At 33.2% G+C, this 18,481-nt stretch overlaps 1 protein-coding gene across 5 annotated transcripts in view; it reads left to right on the top strand.

Annotated features, from left to right (window-relative positions):
• LOC144436103 (adhesion G protein-coupled receptor L2-like) overlaps window positions 1–18,481 on the top strand; it is a 55,227-nt gene that overhangs the window by 25,713 nt on the left and 11,033 nt on the right. For 4 of the 5 annotated variants that reach the window (XM_078124789.1, XM_078124791.1, XM_078124792.1 and 1 more), the window contains 14 exons: window positions 6,449–6,622; window positions 7,763–7,997; window positions 8,701–8,816; window positions 10,138–10,251; window positions 11,189–11,260; window positions 13,437–13,571; window positions 13,769–13,921; window positions 14,138–14,244; window positions 14,766–15,150; window positions 15,496–15,648; window positions 15,834–16,024; window positions 16,758–16,804; window positions 17,146–17,266; window positions 18,006–18,109. In XM_078124789.1, the coding sequence (XP_077980915.1) occupies window positions 6,562–6,622; window positions 7,763–7,997; window positions 8,701–8,816; window positions 10,138–10,251; window positions 11,189–11,260; window positions 13,437–13,571; window positions 13,769–13,921; window positions 14,138–14,244; window positions 14,766–15,150; window positions 15,496–15,648; window positions 15,834–16,024; window positions 16,758–16,804; window positions 17,146–17,266; window positions 18,006–18,109 (1,994 nt within the window). In that variant the 5' untranslated portion in view covers window positions 6,449–6,561. The remainder of the gene's footprint in view (window positions 1–6,448; window positions 6,623–7,762; window positions 7,998–8,700; window positions 8,817–10,137; window positions 10,252–11,188; window positions 11,261–13,436; window positions 13,572–13,768; window positions 13,922–14,137; window positions 14,245–14,765; window positions 15,151–15,495; window positions 15,649–15,833; window positions 16,025–16,757; window positions 16,805–17,145; window positions 17,267–18,005; window positions 18,110–18,481) is intronic. The other variant, XM_078124793.1, reaches the window with a different exon arrangement.

Here is an 18,481-nt window from a genome sequence, read left to right on the forward strand (position 1 = left end):
TGGTTATATTGTTTCTGAGTAAACGTGTATTGTAAAAGTATTCCATGCATGAACACATTTGTAAAGAATTAATTTATCATCAATTCATGCAGTGACTCAGTGTTGTATCAAAGACACCCACTTGTCAATGCAATGGTTTAGGAAAAAAGAAGTCTAGTTGATAGTGTTAATGGTTGGCAAGTTTTAAAATATTACACAGAACTCATAAAAACCCAAATCACTGGAACAGTTGTTACTGAGTGTAGTGTGGTCCTCTAATACTTTCAAAATGTGGGTTTTATTGCCTAGAGTCCATGTGGATGGGGTTTTGAATTTAAAATTTCAAGAGCGGGGAAATAAAAATTCAAAATCCCCAATTGCCTGGATTCTAGGCTACATCATAGGTGTTATACTGAAATCTGTGTTTCAACTTCAAATGTTTAAGATTACATTTTAGTTATATTTGATTTTAAAGTTGCTGATTTTCGGCAGAAAATGAGCCCAAAATGAAACGTTGTTCTAAGATCATTTCATATATACATGATATATGTACTTGGTATCATGGTATGGTACAAGATGACAGTATGGATTCCAGACCATTACCAGTAAATCGTTTGATGGAATCCCAGATAAATGTCAGTGTTGAAATTTGTCAAAAATGTAAATCTCTGATTCAAATATGTTTTCTACATTTGCATGTTTAACCTATTGGGGTAAATATGTAAAATATCTTAGATTAAATCTGGAGGAATAAAATCTTTTGATGTAACATAATTATGTCATGTGGGATCCTGGATACATAAACATGTTCAACTTTAGTACTTTGTATTCTGTGCTTGTAGTGACATCATTCCAGAATAGTCTTACATGTAAGAGGTTTGTGACATCACAATATTCAATGATGCTTACCATCGTGATGTTTGTCTGTCAGCTGTGATTTATTGATCAAACTGAATGTGAATCATACACAAGTAGATTTGAACTATTAAAGTTGTACTTTGTTACAGTTTCATAACAGCATTTACTCGGTACATATCGTGTCTGACAGATATTCAGTGCACGGCAAGTCATCAACCAATTAACATTTCCTTTTCCCTTTGTGGATACGATTACTGAACCTTTTCATGAGAGAAAAAAAAATAGAACAAACGTCATATGTAAGATAAAAGTGTAGTATACAATGTATAGAGAGTAGAGTTAATGAATTATTCATAATGTAACTAAAGGACTTTCCCACACACATACACACACATACATAGTATCGTACAGACTGTGTCATTGTCGTGACTTCCTTCGCCACACCTTGATTCCTGTCATGTCTAAATTTGCAGCCATAAAACCTAGTCATGTCTGCCAAACAATCAGGTAAATAGTGTTCAAAATTTTACTTTCTTTCTAATTTTTTGCTAAAGTATACAAGGTTCCAGTGTTGTAGTTAGTGGTAGTGTCTGTAGTAGCCTATATATGTAGTTTAGGGTACATGTATGTATTAGGCACAGGATGATGTTTGCACTGAACTTTGAGTGTGGTGTTTTGAACTGTTGTGCATCGTATTTGAAGGTGACGTCTGCATGTACATGTACAGACAGTATACAGACAATGTTAGTTTTATGTACATTTGACAGAGAGAGGTAGTACTGGATCTACTACTACTGACAAGGTCAACTTTATTGTATAGACATAACAATGGGTGATCAAACGGTGTAATGTTAGCTATGAACTCACATATTGTATGTACCATACTGTACTGCCATTGATGAAGTCTAGCACTGTGGGGGTCAGACAGTCAGTCTGTCGGTCGGTCAACGTTTTATGTTGTCCGAGCCTACTCATATTTTATTGAAGTGCTACATTTGAAAAAAACAAATCATGGACACATAATGTGTTCATTCAAGGTATTATCCTAATTTTCAACAAAACATGACTAAAAAGTTACCTTTTATGATTATTTTAGTTTTTAATTTCAGGTACAAATGTATATGTGCAATGATTTATTAGTTTTTCTACACATAACAAAATAAATCAATCAAAACAAATAAATAAACAAATTTGTTACGAATATATATATTAATACTATAGTAAGATTATACTATGGAGATATCACTATAAGGCCTCCCCTAATACATGTACCTCCATGATTATACTAAAGGTATTGCAAATTTGTTTAAAATTTAAAAGTATTTATTGTGTTAATAATTTTACCTGTGTAAAGTGTCTGCTTTTCATGATGTAAATTAGTAGTAAAGTGCTATAGCTGTTGCTTGACTGTTCCAAATGTCATGAAATTTTCTAATTTTGAACGTAAGTAAAAAAAAAATATAATGAATTATTGCTCCAGAATATAATTTAGATTGTTCATACTCTAGCCATTATTTAATTAATAAAATTTCAATTGTAGTTTTCTTCAGTGAGACATTTGATTTTGAAATTTTTGAAATTTTTGGGAAAAAACTGTTATAGTACGTGCAAAGACTGTCATACACGTTTCTGTTTTGTCAACACATGACACACACATACCACACTACTTGCATGTATACATCATGGGACTAACCAGACAGTGAAACCATTCATTCAGTCTTCCTACCCATATGTACTATTCATTGCTTCAAGACATTCATATACATTCATATACTTTAGTTTAATTACTGCAGTTCTAATTATATCAAAGACATGTCACCACTTCAGTTTCAAGTTCTTTTGTTAGATTGAAAATCATGAATATTCTATTTCCCTTATTGTTTTATTTGGCTGTTTGTTACAGATGAAAGTTGCAGTGATTTTAAATAGTTTACAATTCTGTGATCACAGAACTGCTGGTAACACTTTTGTCCTGTTCCATTTCCTATGATACAGTATACCAATAACCTGGTAACTGAGTGTCCTATAACACTGTTGTCCAATATTTCTGTGTACTATTGAGACACTGATATTGTAACAGCCTGGTAATAAAGCCTACAATGCCACTCTATCTACTACCTATAGGGCAGGTATAAATTTCCCTACAGTGTTAGTAACTTTGATAGTTCAGGTATAAATTTCCTACACAGTGTTAGTACCTTTCATTGATAGGTCAGGTATAAATTTCCCTACAGTGTTAGTAACTTTCATTGATAGGTCAGGTATAAATTTCCTACACTGTGTTAGTAACATTCATTGATAGCCTCAGGTATAAATTTCCTACACCATCCCGGTAACATTCATTGATAGGTCAGGTATAAATTTCCTACACCATCCCAGTAACATTCATTGATAGGTCAGGTATAAATTTCCTACACCATCCCAGTAACATTCATTGATAGGTCAGGTATAAATTTCCTACACCATCCCAGTAACAGTCATTGTATTATTCAAATAGTGGGAGTGAATGACATGTAAAGTTGTTTGAATAGTATTTCTACCTCTGGTCAAATGCTATAAAGGATCCAGCTGTTCGTTTGGAATTTGACCTTGTGTTTGACAGTTTTCAGTACTACCAACAAAGAACCAGGTTGCTAAGAAATCAGGCTAAGAATTGGCCACCATTATGTTATGTAAATGATATAACACACTGACCATTAAGAGGCAGAGAATGTACTTTAGTCACAGGGTCAACTTTTGTTGGAGCAAACATTTCCTTTTTCAAGTTTTTGTCTTCCCATAAAGAGATTTAGAGTAGAATTCATCATCAATTTGGAATATCTTTAAAAATAGCCATATGTTGTTTACAAAGAATTGTTTAAACAATCAACTCAATTATTTGGTTGGTACAATGTCATATTTTGCATTTTTTTGTAACTTTTTGAATTGGATGGATGCACATTGTAAATACATGTACAGTACCTCAAGCAATGTCCATGGAACTATTGAACCACCTTGAACCTGCTAATACTATGTATTCCCAGAAATATCACTACCTATCAGATACAGTGTACTATGATAAATGGTGTTACATGATACTAGGAAAAGAGAATTAGGGGTAGTTGACTATCCAATTGAGTCCAGCCGCTGTTATTTTATGTGTTTTAAATAATTTTGTTCCATTTCATCGCAATTTCTGACCACCCCAGTTGCAAATATTTCCCATGTTCTGTAATTCCATTTCCTGTGAACAAAATCTAAAAGTTCAGCAGTACATTAAATATAAAGCAGATATTGAAATCAGTCTTGGATGACAACATACATGTACATGTTATCCTTGACTATTTATGTATTGCCTATAATTAAAAATGGTACATATTGACATCAAATGATGTAATCATACATTTATATAAATAATTATACCATGTTACATGTAGATCTAGGGTCCATGATATGGTGAGAAACAGCTGTAGACAAAATTAGACATTAGATAATATACAAAATATGAACCAGCTGCTGCAATGTAAAATAAAATGCATGTTTATATGTATACTGAATCAAAATTGGAATAAATTTATGTTTTTTAACATTTTGCATAATTTCTGGCCAGCATGTGTTCATAGAAATAAATATTTAAATTTATTTTTATGCAATACAGTAATACCTGTATATGGATATATTAACAATGTAGAGTCGAGAGTTTTGTCTTGTAATTTGTAGAACCGATATGCTTTAAAAAGTTACTTTACTTCAAAAATTCAAATACTTTAAATTAATCTTAAGATAAATCACATATACAAATAATACATACATATTTATATCTTAGTGCATTTTCTCGCATAATTTGTATATTTTAATTTTCTAATAAGATATATTGGAACATGATGTCAAATTTTTCAAATCAGAATTTGAAGTATCACAAGATAGATGTGTGCCAGGGGTAATAATTGTAAAGTACTTTGAGCGCAAAGTGGGAAAGCGCTATATAAAAACCAACATTATTATTAATAACAAATTGACTTTTTAAAAGATTGATGGTGGTTTAGAATATGGTCCTATTTTAATACATATGTCACATATTTAGACTCAAGAGACACTCGGTGACTCTCCTCTTGCAAGTGATTGGAAAAGAAATTGAGGTAATATTTTTGAAATGAAAGGAAGCACTCATGAAGTGATTCCGTTGAGTAAGCGGATTATGTTAATCTTAGTGTCTGCCAACTACATGTATGGTGATCATGTAGCCAGGTTACAATCACATGTTTGTAAGCATACCAAGAGACAAGCAATGAACCCTTCATGTGAAAAACTCTGTTCTTTTAAGTCACTTTGATCTCAAACATTAAATTAGTGAGTCCATGGAGTGAAAATATCCATAGTGACATGGTAAGCAGTGCAAAATGGCACATCAAAAAGTTTCAAATATGGTTGGATGTTACATCATAATACACAATATTCATATTTCAATATTCATATGCATTCATACTAATACTTTGTTATTATCAGGATGGCAGTTGCCTGGGATAATATTAATAATAAAACATTTACAAGTATAATAGTTGCTTGTCACCTAACAGATGTGTTGTTAAAACATACCTTCTATACACCATGTAGTGATATTCCTACCAACTCTTAGCTAAATATGAAATGACAGGTGTAACCAACCCTGAAAATTGGTCATTGGTCATTCAAGGTTATGTAGACAATTGCAGTTTTAGTATGGCAAATCCCAAATCACTTTATCTCTTGAGATTATGCCAACATGTCTCTACGTCTCTACTAGGTGCTCATAATAGAGGTAGCCTTCAGTCTTTATATCGCTAACACAAAATGTGTATACTTGTATGGAACAGCGCCAAATATTCAATTTTTTCTAAATTTTCCGCAGACGATTTACTGCTTTGCCATCACAAATCAACTATCTTAGAGATTATGCTTACAAATCTGTTTATCTCTTGGAGATTACATGTCATCTTTGACATGTTTTTAACTAAACTTATCTCAATATTACAAAGATAGCCTTCAGTCATTAAGTTTTCTCTCTGAGACACAAAATGTGTGTGCTGGTATTGAACAAAGTTGAATTGTCAATTTTCCAAATTTTATACAGATAATTCACACAGAAAATTTACAGTTTACATCAGAATTGTTAGTGGATAATTACTGTAGTTGCTTGATTTCTGTTCCAATATGTGTAGAAATGTATACTTATATGCAACTAAACGATAAAGTTTTATTGTGTCAAACTGTACCTATACAGCTCACAGCACTGGTGTCCCTCTGAAAAAGAGGGGCATACTCCCCTCAAAATATTTGGTTTGGAAATGTATGGTTTTGTGATATTATAAACAGAATCTCAGTGAAAAGTTGTGTCAGACTTAGCCCAGCAATAAGCTTCTTTGGCAGACAAGTGTCTGGGCTATGTCACACTACAGTGAACATGTTTTTGAGTTTATGTACAGTACATGTAATGGTCCATTCAGGGTCTCCTTATCTGATAGTGTGACTATATGTTGTCTTGTATGTGTGTTCAACTCTAATTCCTGTGTTGACTTTGAAGTAATCTCAAGTTTTTTACATTCAGTAAACATCATTAATACTAAAGTATGTTGATCTTTTTTTGTCTTCATAGATATTACAGATGTAGTAGAAAAAATACCAGATAAGTGAAAATTGTATCACCATCCTGATACTGCCAGTGTGCAAGACTATTCTTTGTAATACAAGATATTTATATATTCAACCATGAAGAATTCACAAAGGAAAATTTACATTTTTGTTCTGTGCATAATTTTTGGATCTGCTGGTAAGTTTTATTTACATTTTATGTATTAACTCCACAAAGTGTTTTCCTGCCAAAAATACTAACATCAAATTTCAATTCGTACCCAAATTTAGGGAGTTCCTACATTGTGTAACTTACTTTTTGACCCAAAGAAATGAACTGATTGCTTCTATGGCATGCATTGTGGAAAGACTGTAAAAAATGATAAATTGATATTACAGCTATTTGCAAACCAATAGGGCAAAGGTCATCCTATGTGTTCTTTTCAAGATTTTATGTAGTCTGCTTGTTTGGTCTTCCATGGAAGACAGGTCAAAGGTCAAGTCATATAGAATAGATTCTCTTCTGTCAGTGAAAGGTCAATATTCTATCACAAAGCAAAAATGATTATGATCGGTAAGAAAGGAGGTATACCATCTGTACAACACCTTAGGGTATGGGTTATGTACAAGTCACAGAAATTGTCTGTCTGTCATTGACTGACTGCAATAAAACTAACTGTCTATGTCATGCATGACAGTACATGCACAATAGTTGAAGACATGGTGAATATACACCAAAGTATAAAGCCATTGAATAAAGTTAAATGACAGTTGGCTCACATTTTGGTGTCTTCTAAATGTGAATTCAACAATGTTACTGATGTAAATGTTGCAGAAAACAGAAAAAAAAACTTGTGACAGTACTTCTTTTAGACTTAAAAGGCTTTAGATATTTGAAAATGTGAAGGTGCACAACATTAAGTGGCTCTCTCAGAAATCTTTCACTTTTTGTATTCATAGGAAATACCATGTTTACACTAGTCTGTAAGATATGATACATTCTACCATGATGTAAGCTATGTGGTAGTCTAGAGGCTATCCATGGCTTTGAGAGATTTTGAGATTCAAAGCCACGGATAACCTCTAGATTAGCTATGAGGTGTAGAAGTCTGAATAGGGCTGAATGACAGACAGTCTATGTCTTCACCTAATCTAAGGAAATATACATGCAGGCTATATCCTGTGTGCAGAATGCAGTTTACATATATTGCATTTTTCGTCCTTTTTTTTAAACTTCACAAAATTGATTGGTTCCTATATTAATTTTTTCAGTTACTGTATGAGATGGAAGGTGGAACCCCATAATACTAATCCCCATGTGATATTTTGTTTTCTTCAGGAGGCAATGTATTGCAGAGAGCAAAAAGAGAAACAGCAGAAAATGAAGAACCAGAAATGTATTACACGGTAGTGTGTCAAGGTCGCAATATGAGACTTACATGTGACAGTGGTAAGGTTATCCTGGTACACATGGCAATGTATGGAAGAACAAGTCCAGAAACTTGTAGGAAGGAAGGCAAGATGTTTGACTTTGAATGTGAGGCACCGTATTCTCTACAAGTTGTGTCGGACAGGTAAGACTGAATTCAAAATGGCTGACAATGCACAATATTTTAGTAACAATTGCAAAGACTGCTTTCACCATGATAATGTTTGCACAACTCATCCAAGCTAACAGAGGTATCAACATATTTTTTTAACAGTATTTGATATTTGGTCAGTGAGATGATTTTGAAAATTCAAATTCTGATTTGGATACTAAACATAAGTTGCATGTAAAAAGCTAAAAACATGATCCATCCAATGGTAAATGCTGGAAAGATTGTGATAATAAATTCTAAGCAATATGTGTTCAAAATCAAACACTTTTCTCCAAATCTGCATCGTCGTAGTTTGGGAATCTTGTTGGCAAACAATCACCTGAAACAACCTGACTAAATGTAGACCAGCATTTTTAGCATGCCAAGTTTGTAAAAAAAATGATTTAAGAATGTAACACATTCTGTACATAGTTGAAGTTGAAAAAGTGACGATATTTGCCAACATTTGTAATTGAATAACAGTTGTTCAAGGTGTGTTCACTTAAATTTACATAAAGGGTTCTTGAAAATGATGGAAGTCAAAATTAACTTTACTAACATACACATAAAATTTTTTATAAAACATGCAGTGCACCTATATACAGCCTAACAAAACAAATCTAGCCACATCTAACATTTGACCTTTGACCGTGAAGGTTTGTTTCCATCCTAATGCATGTTGCTATGGTATCATTAGATGCAACGGACGATCTCAGTGTACGGTTCCCGTTAACAACGGTATATTTGGACGAGATCCGTGTACTAGAACGTACAAATACCTGGAAACTCAGTATGAATGTGTCAAACTAGAAAGTAAGTTACTAGTATATTGTTAGATTCTATTCTATACCCTAAAAACACCAGTCCTGTTGATGCTTCATCTCCTACTTCCTCTCTATCTTGGTTTGTACCCATTGGTAAGTATTTGTGGGAGATTCCAATTAGAGAGGAAAGGGGAGAGAGTCATCAAATGTTAAGGATTTATTAATGTCCAAGTTGTAGTAAAAGTCTAGATTTTCCATATTTTTCCAACTACTCTTGTTCAAAATTGCTGTTATGAAATATAATGAATCAATCCAAAGAAAAAGTACAAAATTCTGTATAAAAGCTATACTGATTTTGATTCTGATCAAAGGGTAATTCTTGAAACATCAGCTTGTTAATATTTCTTTGGACCCCTGATATGCAATTTTACAACATTTTCACAAAACTTATATTATAATTATAATTATAATTATTTCCAAAGAAAGTTATGCTTGGACTTAATAGGTCTTAACCAACTATATTGTAAGTTTAATCTTTGTCTTCCCATAATGCAATAGTGTATGGACAGCCCAGAACATACCCAAGGTCAAAGTTCATACCATTCTAAAGCTATTGCATTATGGGAAACAATACTTGTCAAAGATTGAACCTACTACTTTACAGCTGTTATAATGTCTGATTGTATTTATTTTTAATTTGCATTTCTTTCTTTCTTTCTTCTTTCTTCTGTGTATCCCCTTTCCCCTTCACTTCATCAATGTGGTGTTTCTCGGTGGTGGGTGTAGATGTGATGGTCTCAACAATTGTTCAATCATTGTTTCATCTTCCATCTTTTCTGACCCGTGTCCTGCTACATATAAATATTTGGAAGTCAAATTTTGGTGTTATCAAAGAAGTAAGTTTTGGAAAATCTTGAAAATTAACACCAAAATATTGAGTTTCATGACTTATATGGTCTTTGTCTTGCTGGTGTTATATTTTTATGATTTTGCATATTTGTTTATTTTAGTAAATTTAACTGTTGTTTTATTTTATGTCTGTCTAAGTTTACTATGCATTTGTTTACTTGGTCACACAAACTACAGTCAGAGACATCCATTAGTACAGTGTGTGTACTGACTGCTGTTGATGCTTTACATACTAATACCCTGATTTGCATACTTCTGATTCCTTAATTTGCATATTCAGATATTTTTTATACAAAGACTTCATGGCTTGTTCACTGAATACTAGTAATTAAGAAAACAAAAACACATTTTTTCTTTCCTTTTCACTGCATTCCTTCTTATGTTTCAATTTTGTTACCAATCTGACATCTCTAAAGATTAAGATTTCATTATAAATATGTAAATTTATGATATTTTTTCAGATTATGATGATTGTTTGTCGTATCCATGTCAAAATGGCGGTACATGTGTAGATGCTATCAGTAAATACACATGTCTGTGTCCTACAGGATTTACAGGCCATGACTGTGAAATAAGTAAGACAGCTAGCAGGCACTTTTTCTCTCTCAGTGTCATTTTGGGTGCTTTCTACTTGAAAAGAGCAACATTTTTACATAGTGCATAATTTTGGTTCTTTAAATGTTTTGGCAAAATTTATACTGTGAATTTTATTTTAAAAATTATCATATAATTTGACCATACTATTCTTCACTTTGGGGGAACCACAGCAAAGCTGTCTTTAAAAGCTGTTTGCAACTTTTGAAGATTGTCCTTTGCTGCAGCTCCCCTGAAGTTCGGCAAAGAACTGAACTTGAATTTGTCAGCCCTAGCACCAAAATGACATAATTTGAAATAACCAAGAGGTTTAGAGCATTGCTGTGATTGCTGTGATTAGTGTGGACATATTAACACCAGTGTGAGATAGAGATCAAGTTGATCTAGAATGACTTTATTTACCAGGAAAATAGTCGAAACCATGTCAATCACAATGTTATAGACACTGGCAACATAATGACTTTATAGAAAATATGTATTATTAATATAATAACAAAGTTTTTGAAATAGGAAAATAGCAAAGATGGTAAATTTGGTAAAATCTCATTTGTATCCTGTACATTAAATGATAATTATAGTCTGCAACTCATGTAGATTTGATATACTTACCATCCTCTAACAAAAAACACTGGTGGTTTTCTACGGTAAATGTTTGGTGTTTGGGGAAGTCAGGTGATACTGTTAATACCACTCATAAAAAAACACTGTGCATGTATTACCACCTTAAAAGTGGTGCAAAGACAAGGTTTTCATATATTTGTTTTAACTGTTCTAAGCATGAATAGTAGATAGTTAGTAGTCATTAATAATAAATACATCTTAAATACGTTAGGTGATGGAATAAGGTTTTTAATCTTGCATTAAACGTGGAAAATGTGAGAAGTAAAAGCTAAAACTGACTCTGTTGAATATTCACAGTTGTAACAACAACAACAACAACAACAGTAGCAACGACTACTCAGGCCACTACCAGCAGTATTACGACGACTTGTAAGTCTTGCAAAATGTGATACAATGTCAATAATTCATCTCTCTTAAGATGTTTGCATTTCTGTGTTTTCTATTTGTACAACCACCTGTTGAATGAACACTTCTATTTCAAAATAATGATCACAATTCAAATATGAAAAGTCAAAAATGGTTTGAGAAATTTACTATAATTTCTAAAAAAAAATTGAAACTGCAAGATGTTGTGTTGTTCAGCCCTCACCAGTGTTTTCTTTGTAAGTTCTGGCTGATAGGGCACAATATGTCGTAACATACAGACTAAGGAATATCATGGTTTGAAATTGTACAGGAATTAGCAAACATCTTGTAGCAAAGCAATCTGTTGACATATAGCTGGCACATTCTTTCACAGTGGTAGACTAGACTACATATCTTCACTACATAAAGTAGCACTTTCCATAAATTCAAAAGAGAGATTGTCTCCCACTTCACTTGTAGTAGTTTTATGTGTGATCAAACAAGATAAATATATTATTCACTGTAGACGGATATCTCAAAGTTCTGTAGTCTGCTTGGTGTGATAAATGCAAAGCACTTGAGTGTGTGTTCAAAGTACCTGTATATCACTAAAAATTGTCAGTATGAAATCATAGCTTATTTGATAAAAACAAAAATAAGTGCACCTGCTTGTTCAAAGTACTGGTATGTCACTAAAAATGTGTATCTTATGAAACATAGCTTGATATGGGATATGATGAATGCCAAAAAAGCGTTTGTGTCTTTGAAGAACTGCAAAAAATGAATATGTATGAACAATGGCTTATTTGATAAAAAGCACAAGAAATGCACGTACGTACATGTTCAAAGTGTATCATAAAAATTTGCTGTTTAAAAAAAATGTGATCTGAAAAGAGAACAAATGAACTTGATCTTCCAAGAAGGGTAACTCTAATCCAGAGTTCTAGTACTTCTGGTATGATTTAGAATCTTATCACTTCTTGAAATTAAAATTATTTGTTCTATTTTTGGATTTCTTGTTGCCATAGCACTAAGCATATGCGCTTATAGATTTTTGATTAATGTGTGTGTTAGACTGTAAGATAGGTCGTGTTGTTCTGCCCTCACTGGGAGTGGTTGACCTGTGTGAGGGTGCCCTGTCACGACGTACCTTACAGACTATTTGTGTGTGTGCTTATTTTGTTATAATGAGTGACTTAAGGAGTCCACACAATGACAAATAATTAAGTCATGTCTCAGTCATGTGTCTGTACTAACTTTTTTGTTGAAAAACATGGTGATGATGGCATTAATATGCTAATTAGCACTGTCTGTATGGTGGATAATACACCATTTAAGATGCACCGTGGGAAGCTGGTATTGGTAAACTGTTATTAACCATCTTTTCAAGCCTGTGTGTCAAAATTTATGACAAACCTCTATCAAAGATACAACAATAGTGACTTGTATTCAGTGTGTAGAATCGTCCTATGTAACACTTTCAGTTTTATCAGAAACAACAATAAAGTATATTCATAGATGTTGGAGACGTAACATAACATAATGTAATATCTATGGTATATTGTAAGGAGGCTGTGTGAACACATATATGCACACATAGACATGGACACAGACACACATACACACAGAGATACAGATATGCACACATAAACATGCACACACAGATACACATACACATATGCACACATAAACATGCACATACACAGATATACACACACATGCACATGCACATATAAACATGCACACACACATACACACAAACACACAGATACACCTATGGACACATAAACACACCTGCATGTACACATACACACTTATACACACACACACACACACACACACACACACACACACACACACATACATGCACACATACACACACACACACACACACACACACACACACGTACACACACACACGTACACATTCATAACATACCTCATTACTAAATTTTCAAACCAATCACAACATCTCATGAGCTAAAAGTGGGATTATAGCTACAAATGATGTGATAGTCAGTGTTATTAATAATATAAAATTTATCTTGGCTGTAAACTACAATTTCACGACTGTTTGATATTTGAAAGAGGTTTGTACTGCAAACACAAATACTAATTCCTCTGGTTTGGTTGCAGGGTACTTCTCTTCTCCATGTATACATGTACTGCATCTTATAACCATATTCAATTCCACTTTTAGCTGCTCCTACAACTAAAGCACCTACAACCACGGTAACCACTACCATGACAACCACAAAGGCAACAACATCTGTAACTACAGACCTAACACCAAAAAGTCCATCACCATCTCTATGGGAAACAACCATTGCAGAAGGTAATAGAACTTTCAAGACATTAAATTGTGTTTTTACATTTGCACAGAGTATATTAATTTCTCACAAACTGATATACCCTGGTACATATTATTATATGAGTATCCCTAATGCTAAAACATTTACCAATAAATCTACATTGTATTAAAAAAAACATAGCCTTCTATGATAACTTGAAAATGATTTCTTTATTCTATAGAGACCACACAATTACCTGAGGAAACAACAACCCAACAAACAACAACTGATAGGAGTCGGCTTTATTGCCCTGCAATGAGAAACAGAGATATTGATTGGCCAGAAACTATGACAGGTGAAATTGTAGAGGTTGAATGTCCACCTGGGACAATAGGTAAGTCAGGTTTCATGAAACAGAGATATTGATTGGCCAGGAACTATGACAGGTGAAATAGTAGAGGTTAAATGTTCATCTTATAGGAATGTTTACATTTCGAAAACAAACACTACTTGGCAAAAAGGCTGTGTACGTATGTCATCTGTAATACTAGGAAGAAAGTTTTGAAATGAAATTCTTTACCATGATGTCTTTATTGTCTTTACCAACCAGGTACAGCATGGTGGAGCTGTGAAGATATTCCAGCACAATGGATTCCCTCTATTGGACCTAATCTTAGCCAATGTAAATCACCTTGGGTCAACTACATTACTGGAAAGGTAACCATTTATTTAACAAACAATCAAATGTGTGTGTGTGCAGATTTGATGAGGGTAGATCAAAGGCTCAATGATTCTTTGCTAACTCAAACTGCTGAAAATGTTGCAACCTTGTAATTCAAAAATTACATAGTTATTTAGTAATGATATCTTTATGAAAGTTTTTGTTTCAAGTAAACATAATTATGTAACATTGACAGAAGCCTGTGATGTGTCTGAGTGCCAGTGTAAGTATTCGCAGTATTTTCACTCATGCCTGCAGTGTTTTCTGCTACACATTCACTCTCTTGCACAAGAAAGTATGTTTACAAAGAACACCCCAAGTATACCACACCTGCTCTCATTCATATCATAAAGAGGTTCTGTTAGACTGTAAGATACGTTGTGTCATTCCGCCCTCACCAGGCTCCTCTCTCCTTGAGAGGGGTTGACCGATGTGTCACAGCATACGTACCTTACAGACTAGGATTCTCCTATTAAACTAGTCAAATTTAAAATCCGTTTTGTTGTATGTACACCAGGTTGATGACATAGAAACTACAGAAGACATAGTACAGATTACAGACATGTTAGTTAGTAACACTGAATCCAGTGAGGAATTATATGGAGGTGATGTTGTCGGCTGTCTGGATGTTATCAACAAATTACCAGACATTGTAGAAGATCAACTCAAAGACATGAACCAAGAAGAGAGACAAGAACTTGTTATCAATACTGCAGAAGGTAACATTAAAACTGGTAGTAACTTATTGTCTGCTGAACATAGAAGTGCATGGTTAGATTTACCAGAAGAAGAATTAACACTGGAAGCTACTAGATTACTGACTGGAATGGAAAGTAATGGATTCCTATTGGCTGATGAAGTACCAGAAGGGACAGCCACAACACAGACCACTGATAACATTTGTAAGTATATACACAACATCAAACTATCAGAATTGAGAGATTCTCTCTAACTCTTTTTCATAGAATAACTTTCAATACTGTATTATTTGTGATTTGTTTTGAATTAAACACAAACATTCCACATGTACTTTATATATAAATGAATTCAGAATAAGTGATGACATTCCTGGATGTATAATTTCCATATCTCCATCACGTTTCAACATCAAGTAAAACAACCTTATCATACACTACACACAAGAGCCATACCAACTTTCTTTCTTTCTGAATAGTGGTGTACATGTGGAAGTCAATAATTGAGGTGCTATCATTTTGTGAATTCTTTTTTCTTCTTCTCTTTGCTAGTAATGGAAGTGAAAGTGGAGAAAATCAGTAAAATGCAATCAAATAATGTTAGATTTCCTGAAACTAGATTGTTATCTAACAATTCCAACTGGAAAGCCATTCCTGACTCCATCAGTCTGTCTGGGAAGACATTGAAAGCAAGAAGTGTTAACGGTAAGATTTCAGACAATTAGATAATATTCCCAAATATTTTTCTTCCTTCAGCCAAGGAAAATATGAGTGACCTAAGGGGCCTTGTCACTATGAGTCACTAGACATTTTTTTGTAACTATCATATTAAAATTCTTTATTCTGGAATTATATCACCTTTTATTGACCAAAAATTGTATTTATTACAGGAACTGCAAAGTTAGTGTTCTTGATATACAACCATATTGGTCAATTCTTGGATGGTATTAATTTTGATGACAACACAACAGATAATGCAACTGGATTGGTGAATACCCGTGTGATCTCTGCATCTATCAACTCTATGCATTCTCCGACCAAATTAGCTGAACCAGCTATAATTGTATTTCAACATAAGGAAGTAAGTATATCGTATAAATCTAGTATTGATTTGTGACATTGTTAGCCTGGAACCCATGTGAATGGGGTTTTGAATTTGTTATTTCCCCATCAATCGGAAATCAAAATTCAAAATCCCCAATCGTCTGGATTCTAGGCCACGAAATTGTAGACAATCAACAGTATATATATATACTCAAGAGAAGCGTGAGACTGCGAGATGTTTTTACCCTGAAATTTTCATCAGGCAAAACATGAAATATGTCAGTGTTAGGTTGTCTGTATGACCAGCTGCATGTAACATATACAATACTTCAGATTCAATGTTGTCCAATATTTCATCTCCAAGAACTAGTTTCAAACAAAAATTTCTGAGTTTTCTTGTAGGAAAACTATCAGGGTTTACAGTTGAGTAAAAAGTAAAAGACATTACTGACAACAAAAGTAATATTATGTTTCAGTCTAAATGCCAATATCATATGTCTATGGTATGTATAGTACTGCTTGAACTCAAACTTTGTAGCAAAACACATAGAATTTTAGATTCTAGCACTGCCTGTGAAGGAAAAGTTTAAACTTTTTCACTTTTGTAATCTTGAGATGAAGTTCATTATCAATTTTCTTTACAATCAGATAATTAATACACATTCTCTGTTTTCCATAATTTCTGTGTGCAAGCTTTTCAGATGGCAAATATTCATAATGTTTTGAAGACCTTTCAATTTTCTGACTTTGTTTTTGTTTTTGTTTTTTAGAGTGAAAGAACCAACCCTGTATGTTCATATTGGAATTATACTGTCAAGTAAGTAATAAATATTTTATCTTTATTGCCTATAAAATTGTACATTTACATGTTTTATTGAGAAACTTGATAGAATGCAGTCCATGGATGGGTGAACAACAAATACCAGTGCACATTTTCTTCAAACCTCCAAAGCACATAGTTAAGAAAAAGCATTTCCATTGTTTATGACAGCCATATTGCTAAGTTTGTCTTACATATGATGTCTTTTTCTTTATAGTGGTGAAGGTGAATGGTCAGATTATGGTTGTGAGACAGTAGAAAGCAATGAAACCCACACTGTCTGTGCTTGCAGCCATCTTACTAATTTTGTCTTACATATGATGTCTTTTTCTTTATAGTGGTGAAGGTGAATGGTCAGATTATGGTTGTGAGACAGTAGAAAGCAATGAAACCCACACTGTCTGTTCATGCAGCCATCTTACTAATTTTGCTGTACTTATGGATGTTCATGGCACAGAGGTACGTCAATTAAATAGTAAAAGCTGTATATCTTCTCACATGATGCAACACAAGTCTAGACAGAACCTAGATGATAGCAAGGTTGTGATAAAATGCATCTTTCAAGTTTTTAATGGCAGATTGTAACAGAATCCGCTAAGTGAATATGGCAGTAAATGGAATTGTTGGTATTAAGATTTGAGTAATCTAGAGTAAATAGATTAATATGTCTAGACTAAGAGACAAAGTTGACAATTTTAAGAACTTACTGTGACATTTTTAAATTAAATATCATGTTTTAAAAAGGGTAAGAGTAAAAACAGAGAGTGATTGTGTTTCTCATCACAGTATCAAAATGATAGTCACTTAATGAGAAAGCTGCTCTCAAACTTCACATTTCATGCCTTGAATAAATTTCAGTCGGTGAAATGTTTTTCATGCATGAGCAAAACTCAAGTTTGGTTTAGTTAAAATATAACAAACACACAACATATTGTAATTTGTACAAAAGAATGTGTCAAGTTGTCAGTAGAGTGGACAAAGTTGTAATTTTGAGGATCTTTTAAAAATATAAATGTTGTACTTCTAGAATACATTGCATTCTAAAAAGAAATATATTTCTTGTCCTTTTTAGTGATAATTCTCTTTTTTTTTGAGTTTTATATTTAAGTCATCAAAACCTTACCTTGTTACATCTTAGTATGTTTGATTTTGGTAAAAACATTTAGTTTTATTAATTTCACATCATTTTATCTTACAGCTGGCTTGGGGTCACCACTTTGCACTGTCAGTGATAACCTTTGCAGGTTTCATGATCTCAATCGTCTGTCTTGTTCTGTGTCTTTTGACATTTACATGCCTAAAGTAAGTGAAAACATCTTCATATTCAATTTAATGAGATGTAATCTCGGAGGATTTATACAGTGTGCGTGTAGTGAATGATAAACTGAGAGAATATTGATTTATGCTAAAAAACCAGAAATTACAGTTGTTATCAGAGATGGGATTATGTTGATTTTGCTGATTTTACAAAGATGATGACAATTTTGCTACAAAATCAGAAAAGTTAGTAATGTACTGTACATTAGTCTTTTCGGGGGGGGGGGGGGGTGTTTTTGTGCAATTTTCAGTGTATGAGCTGGTTCTCGAAATAAATCATAATATTATTATAATTTCATAGCTAATTAAATCATTTTGCGTACTCTTCAAATATGACTGTATTAAAAGTATTTATCT

The sequence above is a fragment of the Glandiceps talaboti genome, chromosome 6 (assembly GCF_964340395.1).
Source record: "Glandiceps talaboti chromosome 6, keGlaTala1.1, whole genome shotgun sequence".
Classification (NCBI taxonomy): Eukaryota; Metazoa; Hemichordata; class Enteropneusta; family Spengelidae; genus Glandiceps; species Glandiceps talaboti.